At 57.0% G+C, this 21277-nt stretch overlaps 1 protein-coding gene across 16 annotated transcripts in view; it reads right to left on the bottom strand.

Annotated features, from left to right (window-relative positions):
• The window catches only part of GRIN1 (glutamate ionotropic receptor NMDA type subunit 1), a 38408-nt gene extending 24817 nt beyond the window's left edge, over positions 1 to 13591 (bottom strand). For 9 of the 16 annotated variants that reach the window (XM_088066011.1, XM_088066013.1, XM_005527149.2 and 6 more), the window contains exons 1-3: positions 13241 to 13590; positions 8059 to 8193; positions 1952 to 2128 (exon numbers count right to left, since the gene is read on the bottom strand). In XM_088066011.1, coding sequence (XP_087922137.1) covers positions 1952 to 2128; positions 8059 to 8193; positions 13241 to 13498 — 570 coding nt within the window. In that variant the 5' untranslated portion in view covers positions 13499 to 13590. Of the gene's footprint in view, positions 1 to 1951; positions 2129 to 8058; positions 8194 to 13240 lie in introns of all 16 variants that reach the window. The other 7 variants (XR_015774401.1, XM_088066006.1, XM_088066007.1 and 4 more) reach the window with 2 other exon arrangements.
• Positions 13592 to 21277: the final 7686 nt, after the last annotated feature.

Genomic DNA, 21277 nt, shown 5'->3' with positions numbered 1-21277 from the left:
CCCTGGGGCATAGCCATGCCCCAAAACAAGAGCTCAGGTGGGCGGGTGAGTCTCTGAGCCTGAGCAGGTCCTCCAGGTCCTCAGGGGCTGTGATCTGAGCCTTGAAGAGGTTGAGATCAGGAATCCTGCCTGCTCCCTCCCCAGGGCACAGCCTGCCCTTGGAGAGGCTGGGGAGGAGCCCATGGCACAACTTGATGGCACGGAAAGAGTCAGCACATCAGTGATCAGAAAAGAGACTGGAGGAAGAGGTGGAGGAGGACAGGAAAGCCCCAGTGGGGTATCTGCCACCTGCAGGACCGGTCAGACCAGTCTGCCTGACCTTTCCTCAAAGGAAACAGAAACAAGAAGCAGTGGCACACCCCAGGGAGAAGACAAGGCAGAGCAGGTGCCCCAGGCTGGAGAGTGGCCCGAGCGTCTGCAGCAGCCCAGGGGCTGCCAGAGAACACCAAGACATGCAGTAGATGCAGTGCAAACACAGGGAAGGTCTGAGGACAGACCCTCCCTGCCCAGATTTCAAGCTCCAGATCTCAAAGGCTTTCCTGCAGGGTGGACAGGCTGAAGAAGAAATGCACCCTGTGCCTGGGAGCACCACATGGGGCAAACAGGAGCGGAGGCACGAGAGGGAACAGCAAAATGGGATGCACAGGAGCTACAGGAAAACAGAAAGTGCAGTTCAAGAGGAGGGATGAGGGACGGACAGTGGCTCTCCCTGGATGAAGGGCTTTGTGCAGGAAGAGGCTTTGGAGGAAAACACCGTCCTGCTGTCACCCAGTGGGGAGCTGCCTTTGGAGGCAGGAGGGTCCCTCTGTGGAACATCAGTGCCTTGTGACAGCCTGAGATGCAGCAAGGATGGAACTTCTTAAAAATCACTGCCAAAATCAGGAGTCTGCAGGTCAGTGTGGCTTGTGCCAGCCTGCACCCCTGCAGCAGTTTTTACTCCAGGAGGGTGACAAAGAGCAGTCACAGGGTCCCATCTCTCAGCTCAGCCACCAACTCCAACCACAAGAAGAATCTGTGGCCACGTCTCCTCAAGAGCTGAGACTGCCAAAGGTCCAGCAGCTGCAGGTTGGGGTCCCTGGCTGTGATCCAGGAGGGAACATCCCCGAATGGGTGCCTGTGCTGATGCTGCTGGAGACTTGGATGAACTCGGGCTCTGCCCAATGGAAGGGGACCTCACCCTGCCCAGGAGAGAAGACGTGCTGGGACTCCACCCCATAGGACAGGAGGTGGCTCCTTGCCTTGCAGATTGCAGCCAAACAGCTTCCTGTGCTTTCCTTCTCTGCTTGTCTTGAACACTTGTTCACTTTCCCTCCATGCCGCAGGTCTGTGCTTTGTCCTCCTGCGCCTCGGGGCCCTGCCCTGCCTCCCTCCCTGCTCCTGCTGGCCCTGAGAGCCGGTGCAAGGTCCCTGTCCCACCCTGTGACAGCATGGGGTGCCGGGCAAGCAGCGTTTGGCATGTGCTTCGATGGAGATGGGAACGGGCTCTACCGAGAGGGTCACTCCAGCCCTGCCCTGCCCCTCCTAAGCACTCAGCTGAGCCCCAGTAGCCAATTCAGAAGCTGCTTTTCGGGGTGGCTTTGGCACTGCTGGGTCTGCCTGGCCCCGGGGTGGCTGCAGTGGGGCAGCTGCTTCCCTAAGCTGAGCGACTGGTCCTCTCCTTGGCTGGGAAACTTGGGCAAGGCATTTGCAGAGCTCCAGGTTATCCTTCCCTTCATTTTGTAGTCGATTTACATGTAGGAGATTTTGACCATGGCAAAGCAAGTGAAATGAATAAAGTACAAAGTTCTGTCAGGTACTAGTCAGACACTGTTGATGCTTTAAGCATGTTAGCCATGTTACAATGGAAAGAAAAGGTGTTTTACATACAGAAATCTACATACATACAACAGCCCAAGACTTCTAGTTTTGTTGTTGCTTAAACAAAGCTACAAGACAATGTTCAGGAACTGACCTTGGACTCTTTCTCCTCCAGGAGGGTCTCCAGCTTCTTTTGTGCAGCACGACCCTCGTGGTCGTCGCTGACTATCAGAATGACGTGGTTCCAGTTGAAGACTCTCATCATCTCAAACCAGACGTTGGCCTGGTGAGAGTAAGGTGGGACCGTGCGCAAAAAGGACAGGTGGATGCTCTGCAAGGGAGAACAAGAGCTCAACACAGACTGTGGGGGTGTCAGCCACATTTGCAGGGACAGGGCTGGGATCACAAAGCCATTTTGGGGTGCACACCTCGAGCTAACCTCTGGGACCTGCAGCCTTCCTTCTGGCTGGGAAGCAAACCCTGGGTATGATTTTGTACCTCTCTGTGGTTAAAGCAGAGCAAAGAGGGGCTTCTGCTTCCTGGTCCATAAATGCACAGAGAAGAAAGGCCTGTCGAGCCATGAATGACCAGCAGTGTTCAGTGCAAGCATAGCCTTGCCTCCTGACCTTTTGAATAATTACCATTATTAATTAAACAATTAATTTTTTTATGGACATCAAAAAGCAAAAGGATTCCCTTCCAGAAAGCAAGAGGCAGGTACAGGCAGCTGTGTGTTCGTCATTTGCCATGGGAGAAGTTGAGAAAGGCAGTTTTATAACACGGTCCCTGGCTGTTTCTGGGTCAGCCTGTTCTGCAGCAGCAGCAGGCAGAGGAGGCAGCTCTGGAGCCGTGCCCCAGCCTGATTTAAACCTCTCTGATTCGGTTAAAGGCATCGTTATGGATGGCTGATTGTGCAATAGCAATTCCAGCCTAATTAAGTACAGCGCTCTTAGGGGAGCAATCAGACCAAAAGCTGGAGCTGGCAGAGAGCTTTCAAACAAATGCAGCTTGTCCAAAAAGCCCTAGAGTCAAATATTAGGAAGTGAAAGTGCTCATGCTCAGCATGGACCCTCCTTGACAGCCCAGCTACGTGCTGGAGGCAGGCAGGAGCCAGAACTGGAGAGGACAAAAATAAAGCACCATAATATTCCCTCCTCTAAGGCTGAGATGGTTGTCTGCACCAAAAAGGGCTTGTCCAGAGCTGCTCATCCAGAGGCCAGACACAGAATGGGTCAGAAATGTCCTGAATAGGCCAAAGTGATACACACTTGGAAGGAAAAGGCATCCTGTCCCCCGTGGACACACACAGGAGGGACAGACACAGCAAATAAACCCTCTTCCTCACACTCAACACGGTGCTAACATCAAACCAGACCAGGAAATGTGCAGAAAAGGATGTAAACTTAAACTCCCTGCTCTGCCCAGGGCTCCCTGCTCCTGCCCCAGCCCAAGCCACGGGAATGGGGAACAGCAAAGCCACCACAGCACTGGGAACATTTCCTGAGTGTGAGACACTGAGGAGAAGGGTGGATGTTCAGTCAGATGAGAAAACAAACCAGGAGAGCCTCAACAAGGCTCTGAGAGTATGACTGATACAAACATCACAGCTACAGGAGAGCAGCTCACCCCACTAAACCAGCACTGGCCTGTGGGGTTGGGAAAAACCCCATAGGGATTAACATGGTGTTAAACCAACACAGTGCTCGAGATCTCTCTGGAGTCTGCAGAGATGGCCAGGAATTCCCAGGTACTGCTGCACACTGCCAGGGGCACACCATCTGGGTCCAAACATTCTGAATTTTTAACCCCTGGGCATTTTCAATTGCTTTAAGGAAATCCAGGGAAAGTGAAACTGGAAATGGGAAATGGGAAATGAGAAAAAAAATCAGAAGAGAGAAAAGAGCTGAAAAAATAACAGAAGGGCCAATATTAAAAAAAGAAATCAGAGAAACACAGGTTAGAAACATCAAAATTCTATAAAAATTCTTTCAATCCCTTTTTGAAATGAAAAAAACTCTTTGCAACTTCCATATATTGCATCCAATTACTTTCTATCTTCCCAACCAGCTTGAAAAAATGGTGTTTAAACCAATCATGGCTTTCTTCTTTTTCCCTCTTTCTTAAAGAGGGAAAAATTACTGCCAGGTTTTTGGGGGGCAACTTGGTTTAACTGGATGGGATTTAAAGCTCCTTCCAACCCAAACCAGTCTGTGATGATTCAGTGTGGGGTCAGGACTTGAGAACTGCAGATATTTGATTGAAGATTTGATACAAAGAGGAGCTCTTTGGGTAGATCGTGTGTGTGTGTGTGTGTGAAAGCAGAGTGCACTCACAGCTGTCAGCCTGTACCTGCAGAAGGCAGGAGGGAGGGAGAGTGAGTAAGAAAGGGAGTGCAGCCATCCCTGCAGGGAACTGGGCTGCTGGAACTGTGCACAGCCTGCAGCAGCCTGGGGGTGCCTTTGCATGGAGATTTTATCCACAGGGGAAAGGGCACGGCTGGGGGCCATGGCAGTGCCTGTGTGTCACATCAGGGCCTTGTGAGTGAAGGGTTTGTCACCTCCTTCACTTCTGTCTGCCCTGGGGCTCACCCAACTCAGAGCCCATGGCTGGGGAGTGATTTTTCCTACAGGCTGAAGGCAGCAATGTGCTTTTGCTTCATCACCTGTGGCAGTGGGGTCAGTTCCCCTTCTAGCAATGCACTCCCCGGCTGAGCTGCCTGGGAAACTTCAAAGAGATTGACAGAGATCCCAATCTGCAAAGCTCCTGAAGATTTGGTAAAATTCACCAGCTGGGCATGGGAAAGAAGTGTTGGCCAGTGTCTGCATGGAAGGAGCCTGCCCACTGCCCCACACGACAGCTGTGGCTGTGGGAGGGAGCTGAGATAATTGAGATAGCTCAGACGAGTGCAGGGAGGGATTTTGGGGACAGAAGGAGGGGAAGCTCAGACTAAAGTGCCCTCTCTGCCTTTCCCTGCAGTGCAGGAGGGATGGGGCAGGGCCACTGCGGGGCTGCTCTGTCCTGCTCCCAGCTGGAATCTGAGAGCCCGTGGGGATCTGCTGGGACGGGGGGGCTCCATCAGAGCATCTCTCCTCTACCCTGGTCTGCTCTTGCACATTCCAGGCTGCCCTGCTGGGGGCTGTGCTCCCCTGTCCCAGGGCAAACACCCCTGTGCTGCACCAAGCAGCCTCTCCAGTCATCACCTGTGGGGCCGGTGGAGGAGAACTGACCCTGACCTTGGCCAACAAGAGCCACTTGTGTCCCCAGCTGCCCCTTCCCACCCTGCCTGACAGGGCTCCTGCTGAGCACCCACTGCCAGTGAGACCAGAGCACGAACCCCTTTTTGGTGAACAAGCCCCGTGAGGACCTGGAATGGTTCCACTGCCAGCAGGAACCAGAGGGAAAAGCCATCCCCTGGCTGGAGAGACAGACTCACTTCAACTACCAGGGCAAGGTGCTGGAACTGAAAAAGCTCTTCAATTCCAGGATGTCTAAACTCCATTTTCCCACTCTTCCAGCAGCAGAGCAGATCTCTTCATTTATGAATTTATCTCCTGATCCTCTGCTGTGATAATCTGCTGTGGGGTGGTGAGGGGCTCAGCCAGGGTGTCCCTCCAGCCCCTCATGTGGGAGAGGTCTGGTGCTGAGCAGCACAGAGCCTCCTGCCTCCCGAGCTGTGCATTCCCCCAGGCTCTGCTCTCACACTCTGTCATCTCACATTTTCCATGGTGCCAAGATGTCAGTGTCATCTCGTTTTTCCAGCAGATGCACAGGAGATATAAACACCCCAATGACCCTCGGGGGACAGGAGCACTGAGGGGCCCAGCATGGGAAGTCAGAGGGGGATTTTTGCAATGCCCAGTCCAGGAGATGTCCCTGGAGGGCTCTGCATAGCAATGGACACCACAGTGATGGGAACTACTCTGCTGCCTTTACCTTGGGACTCCCTCTCTCCTCCAGTTCCCTGCTGACCTCACTCAAGGGGATTGGGATTCCAGAGAGCCCTCCCTGGGCAGCCAGGACTGTGCTGGGTGATGTGAGGCTCTCAGTGAAGGAACAGCTCGTCATTTCACAAGGTGCACATGGAGGCCAAGCCAGAGTGCTCTGCCTGATGACTGCAATATTAATTCTGGAACAAATTATTGGGTACTGTGAGCATAAAACTCACTTCCTTCAGGTATCTCTGCTGAAAGACTGGCTACAGCTCATGGACCACTGTGCTTGACTGAAGATGCTCTGAGAGCATCAAAAGGTACTGGGCAAAGCTGTCCCTGCTGAGGTCCACACCTTTCCTCCCCCTGGCAGCCTTGAGAGGACCATAATTAACCCAACTTCAGCCCCCAGTGAAATCCAACCCAAATTGTCTGATGGCTCCTAAACCAATTAGGGGCGTACATACAAAGTGATCCTACAAGCTTGTTTCCATAGAAACTAAGCTGAAAGATATAATTTCCTGAATTAAAACAAAAAAGAAAGCAAGCTGGAAACCAAAAAGGGAACAGCTGAGTGTCCCTGTGTCAGGAGCCAGCCTGTCCTGCATGGGGTGTTCAGAACCTTCCACTGCCCCATCCCTGCTCCACCCCTCTGTCCCCCACCCCGCTCCCACCTTTGCTGTCCTCTCCACTGCCCAGACATCCTCTGCTCCTCTCCCCAGTGCCTGCCTTTGCCCCATGTCCTGCTGCAAGTCCCTGTTCCTCTGAGAGCTCTGAGCCCCGGTGGGCAGGGGGCTGAGCATGGTGCCAGCCAGGCAGGGGTGCTCTGAGGGTGTTGGGGTGGGCAGCCTGGGTTCCCTGCCCAGTTTCTGCCAGGCAAGTGTACCCCACAGCCCTGAACCTGCTCAACACCCCAGATATTCCAGAGAGGGCATCTCCAGCACACTGGGCCACCACTGCAGCCACGGGTCTCTCCTCCAGCCCTGAGTGAGCCAGGTGGGCTTTGTGACGCTGCTTTGCAGAAAAGATGTTTTAAAAAGGACGGGACTGGCAGAAGCAGAGGACAGAGCCAGCCCCTCGGGGTGAGCACTGCAGGCCAGCCCCAGGCTGGACAGCACAGGTGGGCTGTGGGCAGCAGCAGCTGCTTTGCTGGGCACAGCCCTGCAGAGATGGAACAGAGATGAGGAGCAGGGTCCCCTCTCCCTGCCATCGTGGGCTCTGTGACAAGGACCCTCTCAGGGACATTCCTGTCAGATCTATCTCCTCCCCAGAGCAGCAAAGAGCAAATCCCCCCTGCACACTTGCTGCCAGCTCTGCTGCCATCCCTTTCCATCTACAGCTGTGCCTGGTGGGACCCCGCCAGGGTGTGCAGGTCCCCAGCCCTGGCAGCCACCATCACCACCACTGCCCTGGTCTTGCTTTGCTGACCTCCCTGCCACGGCTTCCCTGCTGGGAGAAGCCAAACCCTGCTGCTCCTCCAGCCAAGCAGTGCTCTGCTGCCTCTTCGGGAGCCTCTGCTCCTCCTCCTGAAATTTGACTTCATTTAGCATGTAGGTGGAGTGACTATTTTTGCACTGAACATTTACATTTTTGAATATTCACATTTTCCAAGCAAAGGCCGATTTGTGCTTCGAAGCAGGCTCGATCTCACCCACAGAGCTCGTGTGCCTGGATGAAATCCTGCAATGGCATTTGGAAGGCCTGGCTCTGCTCAGCTCCTCCTTTTGCTGTTACTAAAGCTTTAGGTGTTTGCCAAACGGGCTGTGAGCTGAGGGCCAGGCACTGCCTGCCCATGGCAGAACCTCATCCAGCCTGGAAGTCTCTGTGTTCCCACAGGGACAGCTGAGACACCGGAATCTGAACCCCTGGCTTGAGTGCTGACCAGACTGAATGTCATGTGAAGCCTCAGGGTATTCTGATGTCTCCCCTACCAATACCCCACAAACCCAGAGGAGTGGATGCAACCAAACACCCTCCGAGCCCCAGAGAGCTCCTGCCCAATGTACAGCTCTACCAGGATCTTCTGTCCCTCCCCAGACCCCCAGGACCCCCTGGCTGTCAGCAGAGAGCAGGAGCCAGCTCGTGCCTTTGCCCTGCCTGGCAGAGCAGCGCTGCAGAAATCATCCGGCACTATGTAGGTCAACAGTGGCAGCTGCAAAAAAATTATGTACCCTGGAATTCAGGAGAGAGAGAGAGAGAGAGGGAGCTGCAGGCTGGGCTGCAGAGGATGGACAGACAGACACAGAGTGCAGACATCATTAACCCTCCTGATGGGCAGTCTTGATTTACAGCACATGTATGAGGTACCAGAGCAGAAGCATGCATCAGTTACCTTATCAGAATATATAGACATGCGTGTTGTCAGACCAATGACAGGGATCCTGTAGAAGCCAGCTGTGTATGATACAGGTGTTGGTGTTAGGTGATCGTTGGGAGCAGGAGGGTGACTAACTAATATTGCATAGACCTGCAGGACAGGATACACGACACAAACATTATTTCACGGCAGCGCATCGGCCATCAAGTGCGATTATTTTTTTCCCCTTTTCTTTTCTGCAATGCTGAACAGCCCCACATTAACACGATAACGGCACTGGGGAAGCAAAGGCTGTGCTGGGAGCCAGGGGGGGCTGTGCCACGGCTGGAGGCGATGGCTCTGCTCAGGGTGCAATGCCGTGCCCAACCTCTCCGCTCCCTAAACGAATAACTTCATGGATTACAGATTAAAGGGAAGCATCTCCCTTCCAGTCACACTGTGTAATGCGATTTCTTTAACCACACATTTAATAGTCGGCTGTAATTCCCCTCTGAGGATGGCTATGAACAAAGTGGTCAGCTGGGAGTGTGGTGGGAGCGGGAGGCGCGGGGTGAAGCAGCCATCTGGCCCCGGGTACTGACACAGCCCGAGGGTGGGAGCTGGCATCTGCCCTCAGCCAAGGATTCCAGCTGTGCCAAAATGGGGAACGAGGATCTCGGCAAAATTCTGCTGTAATGGCAGAGCTGCGATTTTGGTCTCCAGCAGGATCCTATTTTGTGTCAAAGGGAGAGGAAGGAGCTGGCTAATCCCTGGGGATCCTTTATCACACCGATGTCCTTTCACGGCACAAGGAATGTCCCCAGCTGGTGACAGGTCTCCAGCTAGGGCGAATCAGCAAAGACATGGATGTCTGGAGGAAATAACTCTTCCTTCTCCGAGTATCTGCCCGAGCCCCAGGATGTGCTCAGCGCCCGGGCGGGACGGACAGGAGAGGAGAGGAGGATGCAGCCTGCCCGGGGAAGGGGCCCTGGGGGGAAGAGGGAGGATCCTGCTTGGCACTGGAAGCAAATTGAGGGTGCAGAGGGAGCTGGGGAACGGGCTGGAGACCAGCCCTATGTGGGAGTGGGGAGAAATTGCTGGAGAGGAGGTTGGGAAGGTCCTGGGGATGCAGGAGGAGGGGATGCCCTGGGCGGAGGCGCCCAGCGCTAACACAGGGGGCGATGACCGGCAGCCAGCAGGGCTGGGGGTCTGCTCTGGGGCAGGAGGGCTCTGGGGGGCAGCGGCCGGGCCGGGCGGGGCTGGTGCTGTTCTCGGGCTGTGCTGTGCGGGGCTCGGGCCGTACTGTGCGGGGATCGGGCTGTGCTGCGGGGATCGGGCTGTGCTGCGGGGATCGGGCTGTGCTGCGGGGATCGGGCTGTGCTGCGGGGATCGGGCTGTGCTGCGGGGATCGGGCTGTGCTGCGGGGATCGGGCTGTGCTGCGGGGCTCGGCAGCCGCCGGCAGGAGCCATTTTGCTGTGTGTGCGGGCTGCCAGCCCCTCCTGAGCCTCGCAGCCCCGGGCCGGGCACGGCGGCAGCGAGCGGGGACCGAGGCACCGCTGCGGCGCTCCGGGCACAGCGGCCGGGCCAGCCCGGGAGCGCCGGCACCGAGCGGCCACCCCGAGCCCCGGAGCGACCCGAGGCCATCCCGGAGCGGCGGATGGAGCCGCGGCTCGGTGCGGACCCGCTGAGCCTCCCCTGCTGCCAGGGGACAGCGGGGACAGCGGGGACAGCCCGCGCTGCCCGGCCCGGCCACCACCGCAGGGATGTCCCCAGCTGTCCTACACCTCCACACCGGGAAGCTGAGCTGCGAAGGTGTCAGCTCTGCTCCAGCTCTGCTCCAGCTGTGCTCCAGCTGTGCTGCAGCCCCCTGCCCTCGCTGGCCGGCTGCCCTGGGTGCGCACACGCGTTTCTCTGCGCCCCGGGGCGGGTGAGGCTCCGTGCCGGGGGTGTCCGTGCCTCGGGGACCTTCGGCGTGTGCGGGGCTGTGCTGGGGAACCGGGCTCTGCAGCTGCCCGTCCGCACCTCGAGCCCCCCGGGGACCGGCTGGGGGTGCCCGGCCGGGCTCGGCACACGCGGGGCAGGTGGAGGGGCCGGGCCCGGGGCACCCACCGGCACTGGCGGTCAGAACGCACCCTCGGGTGTGACCCCGGACACGGGAGGGGGCATCGCTCTGTGCTCATGTGCCAGTCATACACAGGGCACACCGAGTGTGAGTGCATGTGCGCGCTGTGTGTGTTTGTGTGTGTGTCTGTGCACGCTGTGTCTGTGTGTCTGTGTGTCTGTGTCTGTCTGTGTGCCCGCGTCCCGGTGTGTGTGGCACTGGGTGTGCCAGGTCCCCCCACACACACAGATGTGTGTGCCCATGTGTCACAGCAGCTGTGCACGCTGGCACAAGTGCAGATGTGTTGTGTGTGAGCCGCTGTTTGCACAGTAGGGATTGTGTGCACATGGAATGTGTGTGTGTGCACAGGGATGTGTGTGTGCACAGGGATGTGTGTGTGTGCTCATGGAATGTGTGTGTGTACAGGGATGTGTGTGTGCACATGGATGTGTGTGTGTGCTCATGGAATGTGTGTGTGCACATGGAATGTGTGTGTGCACATGGATGTGTGTGTGTGCTCATGGAATGTGTGTGTGCACAGGGATGTGTGTGTGCACAGGGATGTGTGTGTGTGCTCATGGAATGTGTGTGTGCACATGGAATGTGTGTGTGTGCTCATGGAATGTGTGTGTGCACATGGATGTGTGTGTGTGCACAGGGATGTGTGTGTGTGCACAGGGATGTGTGTGTGCACATGGATGTGTGTGTGTGCACAGGGATGTGTGTGTGCACATGGATGTGTGTGTGCACATGGAATGTGTGTGTGTGCACATGGAATGTGTGTGTGCACATGGAATGTGTGTGTGCACAGGGATGTGTGTGTGCACAGGGATGTGTGTGTGCTCATGGATGTGTGTGTGTGCACATGGATGTGTGTGTGTGTACAGGGATGTGTGTGTGCACATGGATGTGTGTGTGTGCACATGGAATGTGTGTGTGCTCATGGATGTGTGTGTGTGCACATGGATGTGTGTGTGTGCACAGGGATGTGTGTGTGTGCACATGGATGTGTGTGTGTGCACATGGATGTGTGTGTGCACATGGATGTGTGTGTGCACATGGAATGTGTGTGTGTGCAGGGATGTGTGTGTGTACAGGGATGTGTGTGTGTGTACAGGGATGTGTGTGTGCACAGGGATGTGTGTGTGCACATGGAATGTGTGTGTGTGCAGGGATGTGTGTGTGCACAGGGATGTGTGTGTGTGCACAGGGATGTGTGTGTGTGCACAGGGATGTGTGTGTGCACAGGGATGTGTGTGTGTGCACAGGGATGTGTGTGTGCACAGGGATGTGTGTGTGCACAGGGATGTGTGTGTGCACAGGGATGTGTGTGTGTGCACAGGGATGTGTGTGTGTGCACAGGGATGTGTGTGTGCACAGGGATGTGTGTGTGTGCACAGGGATGTGTGTGTGTGCACATGGATGTGTGTGTGTGCTCATGGAATGTGTGTGTGCTCATGGAATGTGTGTGTGCACAGGGATGTGTGTGTGCACAGGGATGTGTGTGTGCTCATGGATGTGTGTGTGTGCACATGGATGTGTGTGTGTGTACAGGGATGTGTGTGTGCACATGGATGTGTGTGTGTGCACATGGAATGTGTGTGTGCTCATGGATGTGTGTGTGTGCACATGGATGTGTGTGTGTGTACAGGGATGTGTGTGTGCACATGGATGTGTGTGTGTGCACATGGAATGTGTGTGTGCTCATGGATGTGTGTGTGTGCACATGGATGTGTGTGTGTGTACAGGGATGTGTGTGTGCACATGGATGTGTGTGTGTGCACATGGAATGTGTGTGTGCTCATGGATGTGTGTGTGTGCACATGGATGTGTGTGTGTGCACAGGGATGTGTGTGTGTGCACAGGGATGTGTGTGTGTGCACAGGGATGTGTGTGTGTGCACAGGGATGTGTGTGTGCACAGGGATGTGTGTGTGTGCACATGGAATGTGTGTGTGTGCAGGGATGTGTGTGTGTACAGGGATGTGTGTGTGTGTACAGGGATGTGTGTGTGCACAGGGATGTGTGTGTGCACATGGAATGTGTGTGTGTGCAGGGATGTGTGTGTGTACAGGGATGTGTGTGTGTGCACAGGGATGTGTGTGTGTGCTCATGGATGTGTGTGTGTGCACAGGGATGTGTGTGTGCACATGGAATGTGTGTGTGCACAGGGATGTGTGTGTGCACATGGATGTGTGTGTGTGCACATGGATGTGTGTGTGTGCACAGGGATGTGTGTGTGTGTACAGGGATGTGTGTGTGTGCACATGGATGTGTGTGTGCACAGGGATGTGTGTGTGTGCACAGGGGTGTGTGTGTGTGTGTGTCTGTGTGTGTGTCTGTGTGTGTGTGTGTCTGTGTGTCTGTGTGTCTGTGTGTGTGTGTGTGTGTGTGTGTGTCTGTGTGTCTGTGTGTGTGTGTCTCTGTGTGTGTGTCTCTGTGTGTGTGTCTCTGTGTGTCTCTGTGTGTGTGTGTGTGTGTCTGTGTGTGTGTCTGTGTGTCTGTGTGTCTCTGTCTGTGTGTCTCTGTGTGTGTGTCTCTGTGTGTCTCTGTGTGTGTGTGTGTGTGTCTGTGTGTCTCTGTGTGTGTGTGTGTGTGCACTGTGTGTCTCTGTGTGTGTGCCCCAAAGCTGTGTGGGTGTCCCTGTGTGCCCGGGGTGCGAGTGTGAGCTTGTGTGTGCTCTGAGGTGTGTGTGTGTGCCCGGTGGTGTCTGTGGGTGCCCGGGGATGCCCAGGGGTACCCGGGGGTGTCTGTGGGTGTCTGTGGGTGCCCGGGGATGCCCAGGGGTACCCGGGGGTGTCTGTGGGTGTCTGTGGGTGCCCGGGGATGCCCAGGGGTACCCGGGGGTGTCTGTGGGTACTCGGGGGTGCCCGGGGGTGTCTGTGGGTGCCCGGCTGTACCCGGGGGTGTCTGTGGGTGTCTGTGGGTGCCCGGGGGTGCCCGGAGCGCACAGCACTCCTCGCTTACATAAAGGCTGCAATGCGGGCAGTGCTCCCCGGGCCCGGGCAGGACCCGCACCCCGAGGCTCGGGGCCGGGGTGGCCGCGGCTCGGGTCCCGCTCGGGGCTGGGGATGGGGATGGGGAGGGGATGGGGAGGGGGTCGCCGTCCCGGGGTACCTGGCCGGAGATGAGGTCCTCGCAGACGGACAGGGCCATCTGGATGGCGTTGGGCTTGTGGGTGACGGAGGTGGCGTTGAGCTGGAGCTTCCAGGTGCCGTGCCGCTTGTTGGCCTGGTTCACCGCCTCGCGGAAGATCTGCTCGTGCTTCTTGGTGCTCAGCACCGCGCCGATATTGACGATCTTCGGGTCGCAGCCGGCGCGGGCGAAGGACGAGGAGAAGAGGAGGGCGAGCAGCAGCAGCCGCATGGTGCTCATCCACGGGCGGCCCGGAGCCCGCCGGGCCCCCCGCGCCCCCCGCGCCCCTCGGGCCGCCCGCCCGGCTCAGCGGGGCCCCATCGGGCTGTGCCCCCCGGGCCGTGTTACCCGGGCCGTGTCACCCGGGCTGTGCCCCCCGGGCCGTGCCCGGAGCTCTGCGGGCTGTGCCCCCCGGGCCGTGCCCCGGCCTCCGCGGGCTGGGCCGGGCGCTCTCCCCGGTGCTGAAGCTCCCGCTCCGCTCCTCCCTCCCCGCCCGCCCCTCGCTGCCGCAGCGCCCGCCCCGCGCCCGCCCCCGGGACCCCCGCCCGGCCCTGCGCTGCGGCGGGGCCCCCACCCCTCCCGCGGGGGCTGCGGGGTCCCTGCCCGGCCCGGGTCCCCCCGAGCCCGGCTGCGGGTGCGTCCTGAGCCTCCCGGAGCGTCCCTGGAGCGGGGGATGCGCGGCTCGGCCGGGCCGGGCTCGGGGGGGCCGCTCCGCCCTTCTCACCTGCAGTGCCCTTTCGGGATCGCGGCTTTCCCGGTGCCTCGGTTCAGTAAAGCGGGGTAAAACACGGGCTGTGGGCTTGTTCTCCACACCGACATTCCCACTTAGGCAGCACCTCTAAAGGGCACGCTGCGGCAGCTCTGCCTGGGGACAGCTGTGTGTGACATGGACTCTGTCATGGTCTGTGTGCACTCCAGCGCTGGAGAACCCTCCCTTGACCAGAACAGCTCCTGATGTTCAGCAGAAGCTTAGCCTGGCTCCTTGGCTTCCCTCTGTCCCTGCAGACAGAGCCACCACTCTTCCAGACATTATCTCACAGGGAAATCAGCCATTTCCCTCCAATAAATTCTCCAAATTACTCTGGGATATGACCTTAAGATTTCTCTGCTGAGGAGATTTCTTGGGGCTCTCATCACCTACCTGTTGTTGGGCTACCATTAGTTTCCCTTAAGGAAACGGAGGCACAGCAGCCAGTGGCCAACATCTGGAGGGCAGCCCAGCTCCATGGCAGAAAGAGTCTGGGTTTCCCTCCTGGACTGCATCTGTCCCCTTTGAGGGCCGGAGGGGTGAGGCAGCCAGAACAGCACATTGCTCCCCAGAGCTGCCACTTTGGCCCTTTTGGAGAAAAACGAGGTAGGGAGAGGCTGCTGCTCTGTCACTGCACGGGACAGGGCCAGGGCCAGCTGGGCAGGGAACACTGAGCACTGCAGAGCCAAAACCTCCAGGATATTTTTACACCTCCATTTTTGGGGTGCTGCTGCAGCCCACCTCTGTCCCTCCTTTGCAACGTGAGTTGAAGCAGAATATTTTCCCCCAACGCAAATTTTCTCACTGGCATCTCTGAAGTGCGAGTTGCCATGGAAACCATTTTGCCTGTGTCCCACATTGCCCACATGCACTCGGAAGGAGCTGCAGGAGCAAAATGGCCGTTGTGTAACGCTGCAGAGTGCCAGGGCTCTGCGGGCTCTGCAGCCCCTCCAGCTCTGAGACCCTCTCAGGAAGCTGCAGGCCACGATTTGGGGAGCCACTGAAACCCATGGAGGTCGAGATGTGCTGCGTGGGAGAAGGAAAATGGCCCCACCTCGCATTAACTCTTGCAGTGCTTGGCATGGAGCTCCACACCAACCCTGCTGTGCTCTTGGAACAGACTCCAGTCAAGCTGAATCCTTTTCGGTGTCACCGTGTCGTTCCCACTCCTCCACGCATGGAGCCGAGGCCCTTGCTGGATTCACAGGGTGTGGGTTTGTCTTGGAGGGACAAAGGGTGAAAGCCAAAGAGAGTTGCATCCCCACCCTCATTCTGCACAGAGCTGGTTTCATCCCTTCCTCTGCCCTGCAGCTGCACCTGCAGTAGGCTGTGTGGGCAGAAGCTGTTCTGGAGTGGGCTGTACAGACCTGGATCCTGGTGGGAGTGATGGCAGTAAAATACCAAAGTCAAGACCTGGCCACAGCAGGTGGCTTGGCAGAGAGGACAAAGGAAAAGGGCAGGCTTTGAAATGTTATTTGGAGTGCAAGAGCTCTTTCCCTCTCGTTACCTGGAGTTCCCTGCAGGGAGGAGTGCAGCTTTTGAGTCCCTCCTGCGTTGCCCAGGAGTCTGGGATGACCATGCTTCGGAGGCAGGCTCTTCCCTCTGTGCCTCCATTCATTTCTTATCTCCAGAGACTCTTGTTGCTGGTACAGTTGTGGAGATGTGAAAAACGCTTCCCTGTCAGGCCGTGCCCGCCCATCCCCGCTGTGCCGGCCCCGGGAGCAGCTCGGATGAGAGCGCCCCGCAGCCAGGCTCAGCCAGCACAGATGTTGTCACTGCACGAGTGTCCCCTTGCTGTGTCCTCAGGCTCTTTGATCCTCCGAAGGCAGAAGGAGAGTGCAGGGTGTCCCCAGGCGGGAGCTGTGGGTGTGGGGAGCGCGGCCACATCCACCAGCTGATCCTGGCAGCCAGGGATGCTCTCTGCCTTCCCTGCACACGGTGACAGCGGCCAAGGGCTGACCTGGGCTCCTGGGAGCCATCAGTGCAGGGTGATCCTGGGCACGAGCATGGCAGGGGTGTGGGTGAGGTGTCCCCTCGCCAGTGATGCTGCAGCTCCTGCCATGTGCAGAGACACTGGCAGAGCTCTGCCTGCACGCTGGAGCTGGGATGGGGCAGCTCAGACAAGGTGCACACAGCTCATCTGGCCTCAGGACACCGGGGTGTGGGGTGAGGGGTAAGAGGATGGGACGTGGAACATCAACGTCCAGAGGCAAAGATGGTGAGAAACCCCAAAGCACCTCCCGTGCAATCAGGGGAACTGAATGTGCAGAAACACAGTCAGATGTGCAGTAGGAGGGTGGGAAGTTCAACTGAGAACATTTTCCAAGGGAAAACCAGGATCTGCATGTTTGAAATGCACTGTAGGGAAAATTTCATTTTGATGACATTCCAATTTTCTGCTGGAAATCCAGCCAGAAGCTGAGCTTCAGCTTCCTGCACATCGTGTCCCAAGAGATGGGGTCTCAGGGACTGCCAGTCCCCTGGGGCTGCCGCACAGCAGGGGCTGGAAAACACCTCAGAGAGACTGATCTGTGCTTGGGGATTTCCTGCACCTCCACCTCACAGGAGGCTGGAGCCTGGCCCAGGGGATGTGGTGATGGAGATGGAGCACGTGGGGACCGTCAGCCCCCTGCAGCCCCTGGTGTCCCCACCACGCTCAGCCTGGCTGTCGCCACTCCCCAGAGGGGTGGGGCTGCCAGGAATGTCCCCCTCACTCTCCAGGGACTCTCTGGGAGCTCTGGGATGCAGCAACAATCTCCATCTAGTCCACTGCAAGGAGTTGTGGTTGGTGCCTGTGCAGCACCTGCTCAAGCAGAAACCATCCCACCGTTTGAGGGGCTGGAGGGGCCAAACTCCCCAGAAAAGAGGCAACAGGAGCTTCTCCAGGTGTCTGTCTGTCTGTCTGTCCCCAGCAGAGCTCAGGCGCTGCCACTGTTGGGCAGAGGTGCCGTGGATGTGCCCAGCCAAGGGAAGAGAGAAATCTCTGGGCATTTCCAACCTCTTGGAGCTGCAGGGAAGCTGAAACAGGGGAAGGAAAAAGGGGTCAGTGACAAATGAGGTGCTCTGGAAGTTGCAATCCTTCCAGAGACAAATCCAGGACATTGCTTTCACAGTGGTGGGTGCAGAAACAGGCAGGAGTTCCCACCTTTGGGAGGAGGCAGCAGACACCTCCTCTGGGTGTGTGCCCCAGCCTCCTGTCCCCTCACAGGAGTCAGCAGGTGCCCAGAGCATCCCTGGCACCCCAGCCCTGCCCAGCCAGAAGTGGATCTGTCCCCTTGCAGGGGACAATGCCTGGGGCACCTCAGTGCTCAGCACCTCGTCCTGCTGCGGGGAGATGTTCGTGTCTTTGCAGAGCTCCAGGGGCTCTCCAGTCTGTGCAGCTCCCCCTGAATACTCCTGAGCCTGCAAGGACAGAAAGCTGATTGTGGCTTTCCAGCCAGCCAGATGTGGCTTTCAAAGGCACCAAATGTGATAAACGAGCTGCGCACGGCCTTGGGAGGAGCTGAGAGAGAGAGGGAGCCCAGGCTGGGGCAGTGGTGCTGCGGAGGGGCAGGAGCTGAGTGGCACCAGCCTCGGGGCTGCACTGCCTGGAGGGGGAAGCCTGGATGGGCTCCAGCATCACCAGAACAGATCAGGGGTGGGTGACGGCTCAGAAGCACCCAAAACATGGGAATGTGGTGACAAACCTGTCCCTTGAGATCCCTGCCTTCCTGTCATGTGTGACTGATGGTTGATAGGAGATCAAAATCTTGTTGCTGAGGACAGAAAGAAAGATTGATTACACAAGTTCTATTATGAAACCAGCCTAAAAAAATCCCAAGTAAAAACATGATGAGACAGCACCAGCTTTGGAGAAAGCTCTGCTTTTATCTCCTCTCCTTTCCTGAAGGTTCCTGCAATGGAAGGCTCCCCTCATCTCTCATTAGTCCTTCTGTCCTCCCTCCCTCCTGCCTGAGCTCTGCCCACTCAAATTCCTTCAGACTTGGAAAAGGGGTCAGATCTGAGCTTGAAAGGAAAGTGTTGGACTGAGCCACAGCCTGGCCAGGTGGTGACCAGCAATGATGGGTGAAGTCACTCCTGAATGTCAGCACTTCAGCTCTGCTCTGGTTGTGTCACTGCTGGACTCTGATGTCCCTGCCCTTGGTGTCCCCTCTCTGCAGGGTGAGGGGATCACCCCACCTTGCATGGGCCAGCTGTGCAGGTCAGATGGGACCTGGCTCTGAGCAACCTGACCCAGCTGAAGATGTTCCTGCTCATGGCGTGGACTAGATGGGCTCTAAAACTCCTTCCCAACCCCAACTGTTTTATGATTCTGTGTTTTTCTGATGTTCCCAATTACATTCCTAATTATTCTTGAAGAAGGGCTTTTATACCTGAAAGCTCCTCCACCTTTTTGCAGCTGTATCAGCTCCTCTAATAGAAATTATTATTGTTCTCCATGGGCTTTGCTTTTTCTTATCCACTTAGATCGTGCCTACAAAAGCATTAATGCTAATTATTCCTCACATGCATTTGTCTGGTGGAACAGTGAGCAGATGCAGAGCAAGTGGAGGAAGGCTCAGATGTCTTTCCAAGCAGAAGGAACAGCTCTGCTGTGGGTCTGTGCCATGTGCAGACTCTGCTGTGGGCCTGACAGACACAGAGAGGTTTGCAAAGCTTCTCCTGCAGGGGTTCACAGGCTCTGCGTTCCCAGCAAGAGCTGGAACTGCCCAGTGGCCCTGGGGCTCTCTAAGTCCCCTGTGCTATTCTTGCTGCCATTGCTATTTGTTTTCCATAAAAGAAATAAACTAATTAAATGGGGAAATGATAAATAAAAATTAAAATGAGGAAAACTTGTGGCTCTTAGTGCTCTGATACTCACCTGCAACATTTCTCAGTATATCCTAGGGCAGAGTACTGCCCTCCCAAGTGGAGAGACATCAGATTTGATGCACAAGCCAGAGCAAAGACCAGCCTCTCCTGTGGCTCTGGTGGCTCCAGGGTGCAGAGGCTGGAGGCAAAAGCAGCACTCAGGAGTTCTGGGTGAGTTTTTTGGGCAGCCCAGCAAGGATTTGGCCATAGGCACTGCTCACTTCCAATCTGCAAGGCAGAAGAGCTCCAGGCTCCTTTATGAAGAAAAGCTCTAGAGGTGGGACCTCCCTAGAGTAAAATTATAATAAATTAATAAGAGCTGCTCCTGGCACACATGGCTGGGACCCCCCAGGCTACAAGGGCTCTGCTCTGACCTATCCAGAGCTGCTCCTGATGAGCCCACACCACCCCCACAGGCAGAAACTCTTTCCCTGCCTTCCCCTTTTGTCCTGAAACTCAGCTCAGGTGGAGACATGGGTCAGAGACAGAAGAAAACGCTGATGCTTCAGAGTAAATCACCTGTCACTGGGGCAGGGGGAGGTGGATCCTGGTGCCTCCACTGCCCCATGCCTGCAGCAGATGTGGGAGAGCCTCCCAGAAAGGCTGAGGGACACCAGGGTTCTGGGAAAGGAGAGATCTCCAGGTACTGGCGTACAACAGCTCATTTCTGCCACACATCAGAAATAATCCTTCCCAGGCTTGAAGGCTGGGAAGGTTTCCAGGGGTTCCTTTTCTTGGCCCAGACCACTCCAATCAAGGAAAGTGGTTTTGGGAGGGAGAGCCCACACTGTGTCACTTGTTATCAGCATCTGGAGAATGTGTGCTGAGCTTGGCTCCCAAAGTTTAGCGTCCCCCATTTGTCACTACCCGAGCTTCAAGTGGCAGCAGCCCCTGTAACAATCAGAGCTCTCAAGGAACGAGCTCTGAATGCAGATGTGCATCACCCGAGGCATGGAAGGGCGAACCTGGCCTTTGCCTTGGTGTCCAACCTGTGAACAGCTGCCAGGAGCTCTTGTGCCCCCGAGGGGGAGCACTGATCGGGGTTAGGCTGTGGAGCCATCCAGATGTGGCAGGAGCACAGCTGGCTGGGGCAGAGCTGTGCAGTCCCATGGCTGCAGCCTGGCCCTGTTTGATCCAGTCAGGGCTCAGCTAACGTGGGGCTGCCCTGGGGCCGGGGAGGGAGAGGTGGATCCCAGTGGGGTAAACCTCAGCTTCCTCCAGGGAGCACCAGGGATCAGCCCCAGCAATGGAGAAAAGCAATCCAGCCTGGAGCTGGGGATTCCCTTTGCCTCGTCCCCTCTGACCCTTCTATCCCTTCTGTCCCTGCCATCCCCTCTGTCCCCTCTGTCCCCTCTGTCCCTTCTATCCCTTCTGTCCCTTCTATCCCTTCTGTCCCTGCCATCCCCTCTGTCCCTGCCATCCCCTCTGTCCCCTCTGTCCCCTCTGTCCCTTCTATCCCTTCTGTCCCTGCCATCCCTTCTGTCCCTTCCATCCCCTCTGTCCCGCTGTCCCCTCTGTCCCCTCTGTCCCCGCCCGGCTCCGGCAGCAGCCTGGTGCCATCTCGTGGTTAAATCCCTCCTCCGGAGCATCCCTGTTCCAGCCGTGCCTCCGATGTTCCCCTGGGGAGGAGGGAACCCCTCGGGTCTGTTTTTAGCGGATTTTCCCGTGTGTTCCCCACGGGGGAGGCGGCGCTGCCCTCCCAGGAGGGGCCGAGCACGGAGAGCCCTTCCCGAGGCTCCTGATCCCGGGATGGGCAGCCCGGGGGAGGATGGAAAATGTTCCTCTGCATGAATTGCACCGAGCCCGGAGCTGCTCCCCTGGTCGAGAGCGATCCCAGCGGGATGTGCAGCTGCAGCTGGCACCTCTGGGCACAGCTGGCACCTCTGGGCACAGCTGGCACCTCTGGGCACAGCTGGCACTGCCCAGCACCGACACCCCGAGCTGGGCTGAGCCTCCTGCTGGGGCTGAGCCCCCCAAACCGAGGGGCTCGGGGCTTTTTGCTGCACAAAAACTTCTCCAGAGAGACGGGAGCAGCTGCTGGCCCTGGCAGGGGAGTGTGGGACACGGGATACTCCGGGAAATGCTCTGAGTGCCCCCGGGATGGGGAGCTCATGCGGCTGTGAACTGCCAGAGGGCAGGGCTGGATGGGATTTTGGGCAGGAATTGTTCCTGGCAGGGTGGGGAGGTCCTGGGAGCACCTGGGACAGTGGGAGGTGTCCCTGCCATGGCTGGGGTGGCACTGGATGTCCCCTCCAAACCATTCCACGATTCTGTGGGATCCATCAGACACCACAGCTGAGATCCAGGGCATTCCCATGGGCGTTTTCCCCCCTCCCAACAGCACAGCAGCACTGGGAGTGTCCCAGTCACGAGGTCACAAATACAGAAAATACAGAAAAATATAGAAAACCCCAGACACA

This window comes from Pseudopodoces humilis, chromosome 22 (assembly GCF_049639895.1).
Source record: "Pseudopodoces humilis isolate 2021_Gansu_Grassland_sample_001 chromosome 22, ASM4963989v1, whole genome shotgun sequence".
NCBI classification, from domain to species: domain Eukaryota; kingdom Metazoa; phylum Chordata; class Aves; order Passeriformes; family Paridae; genus Pseudopodoces; species Pseudopodoces humilis.
This window is presented reverse-complemented; position numbering and strand designations above follow the sequence as displayed.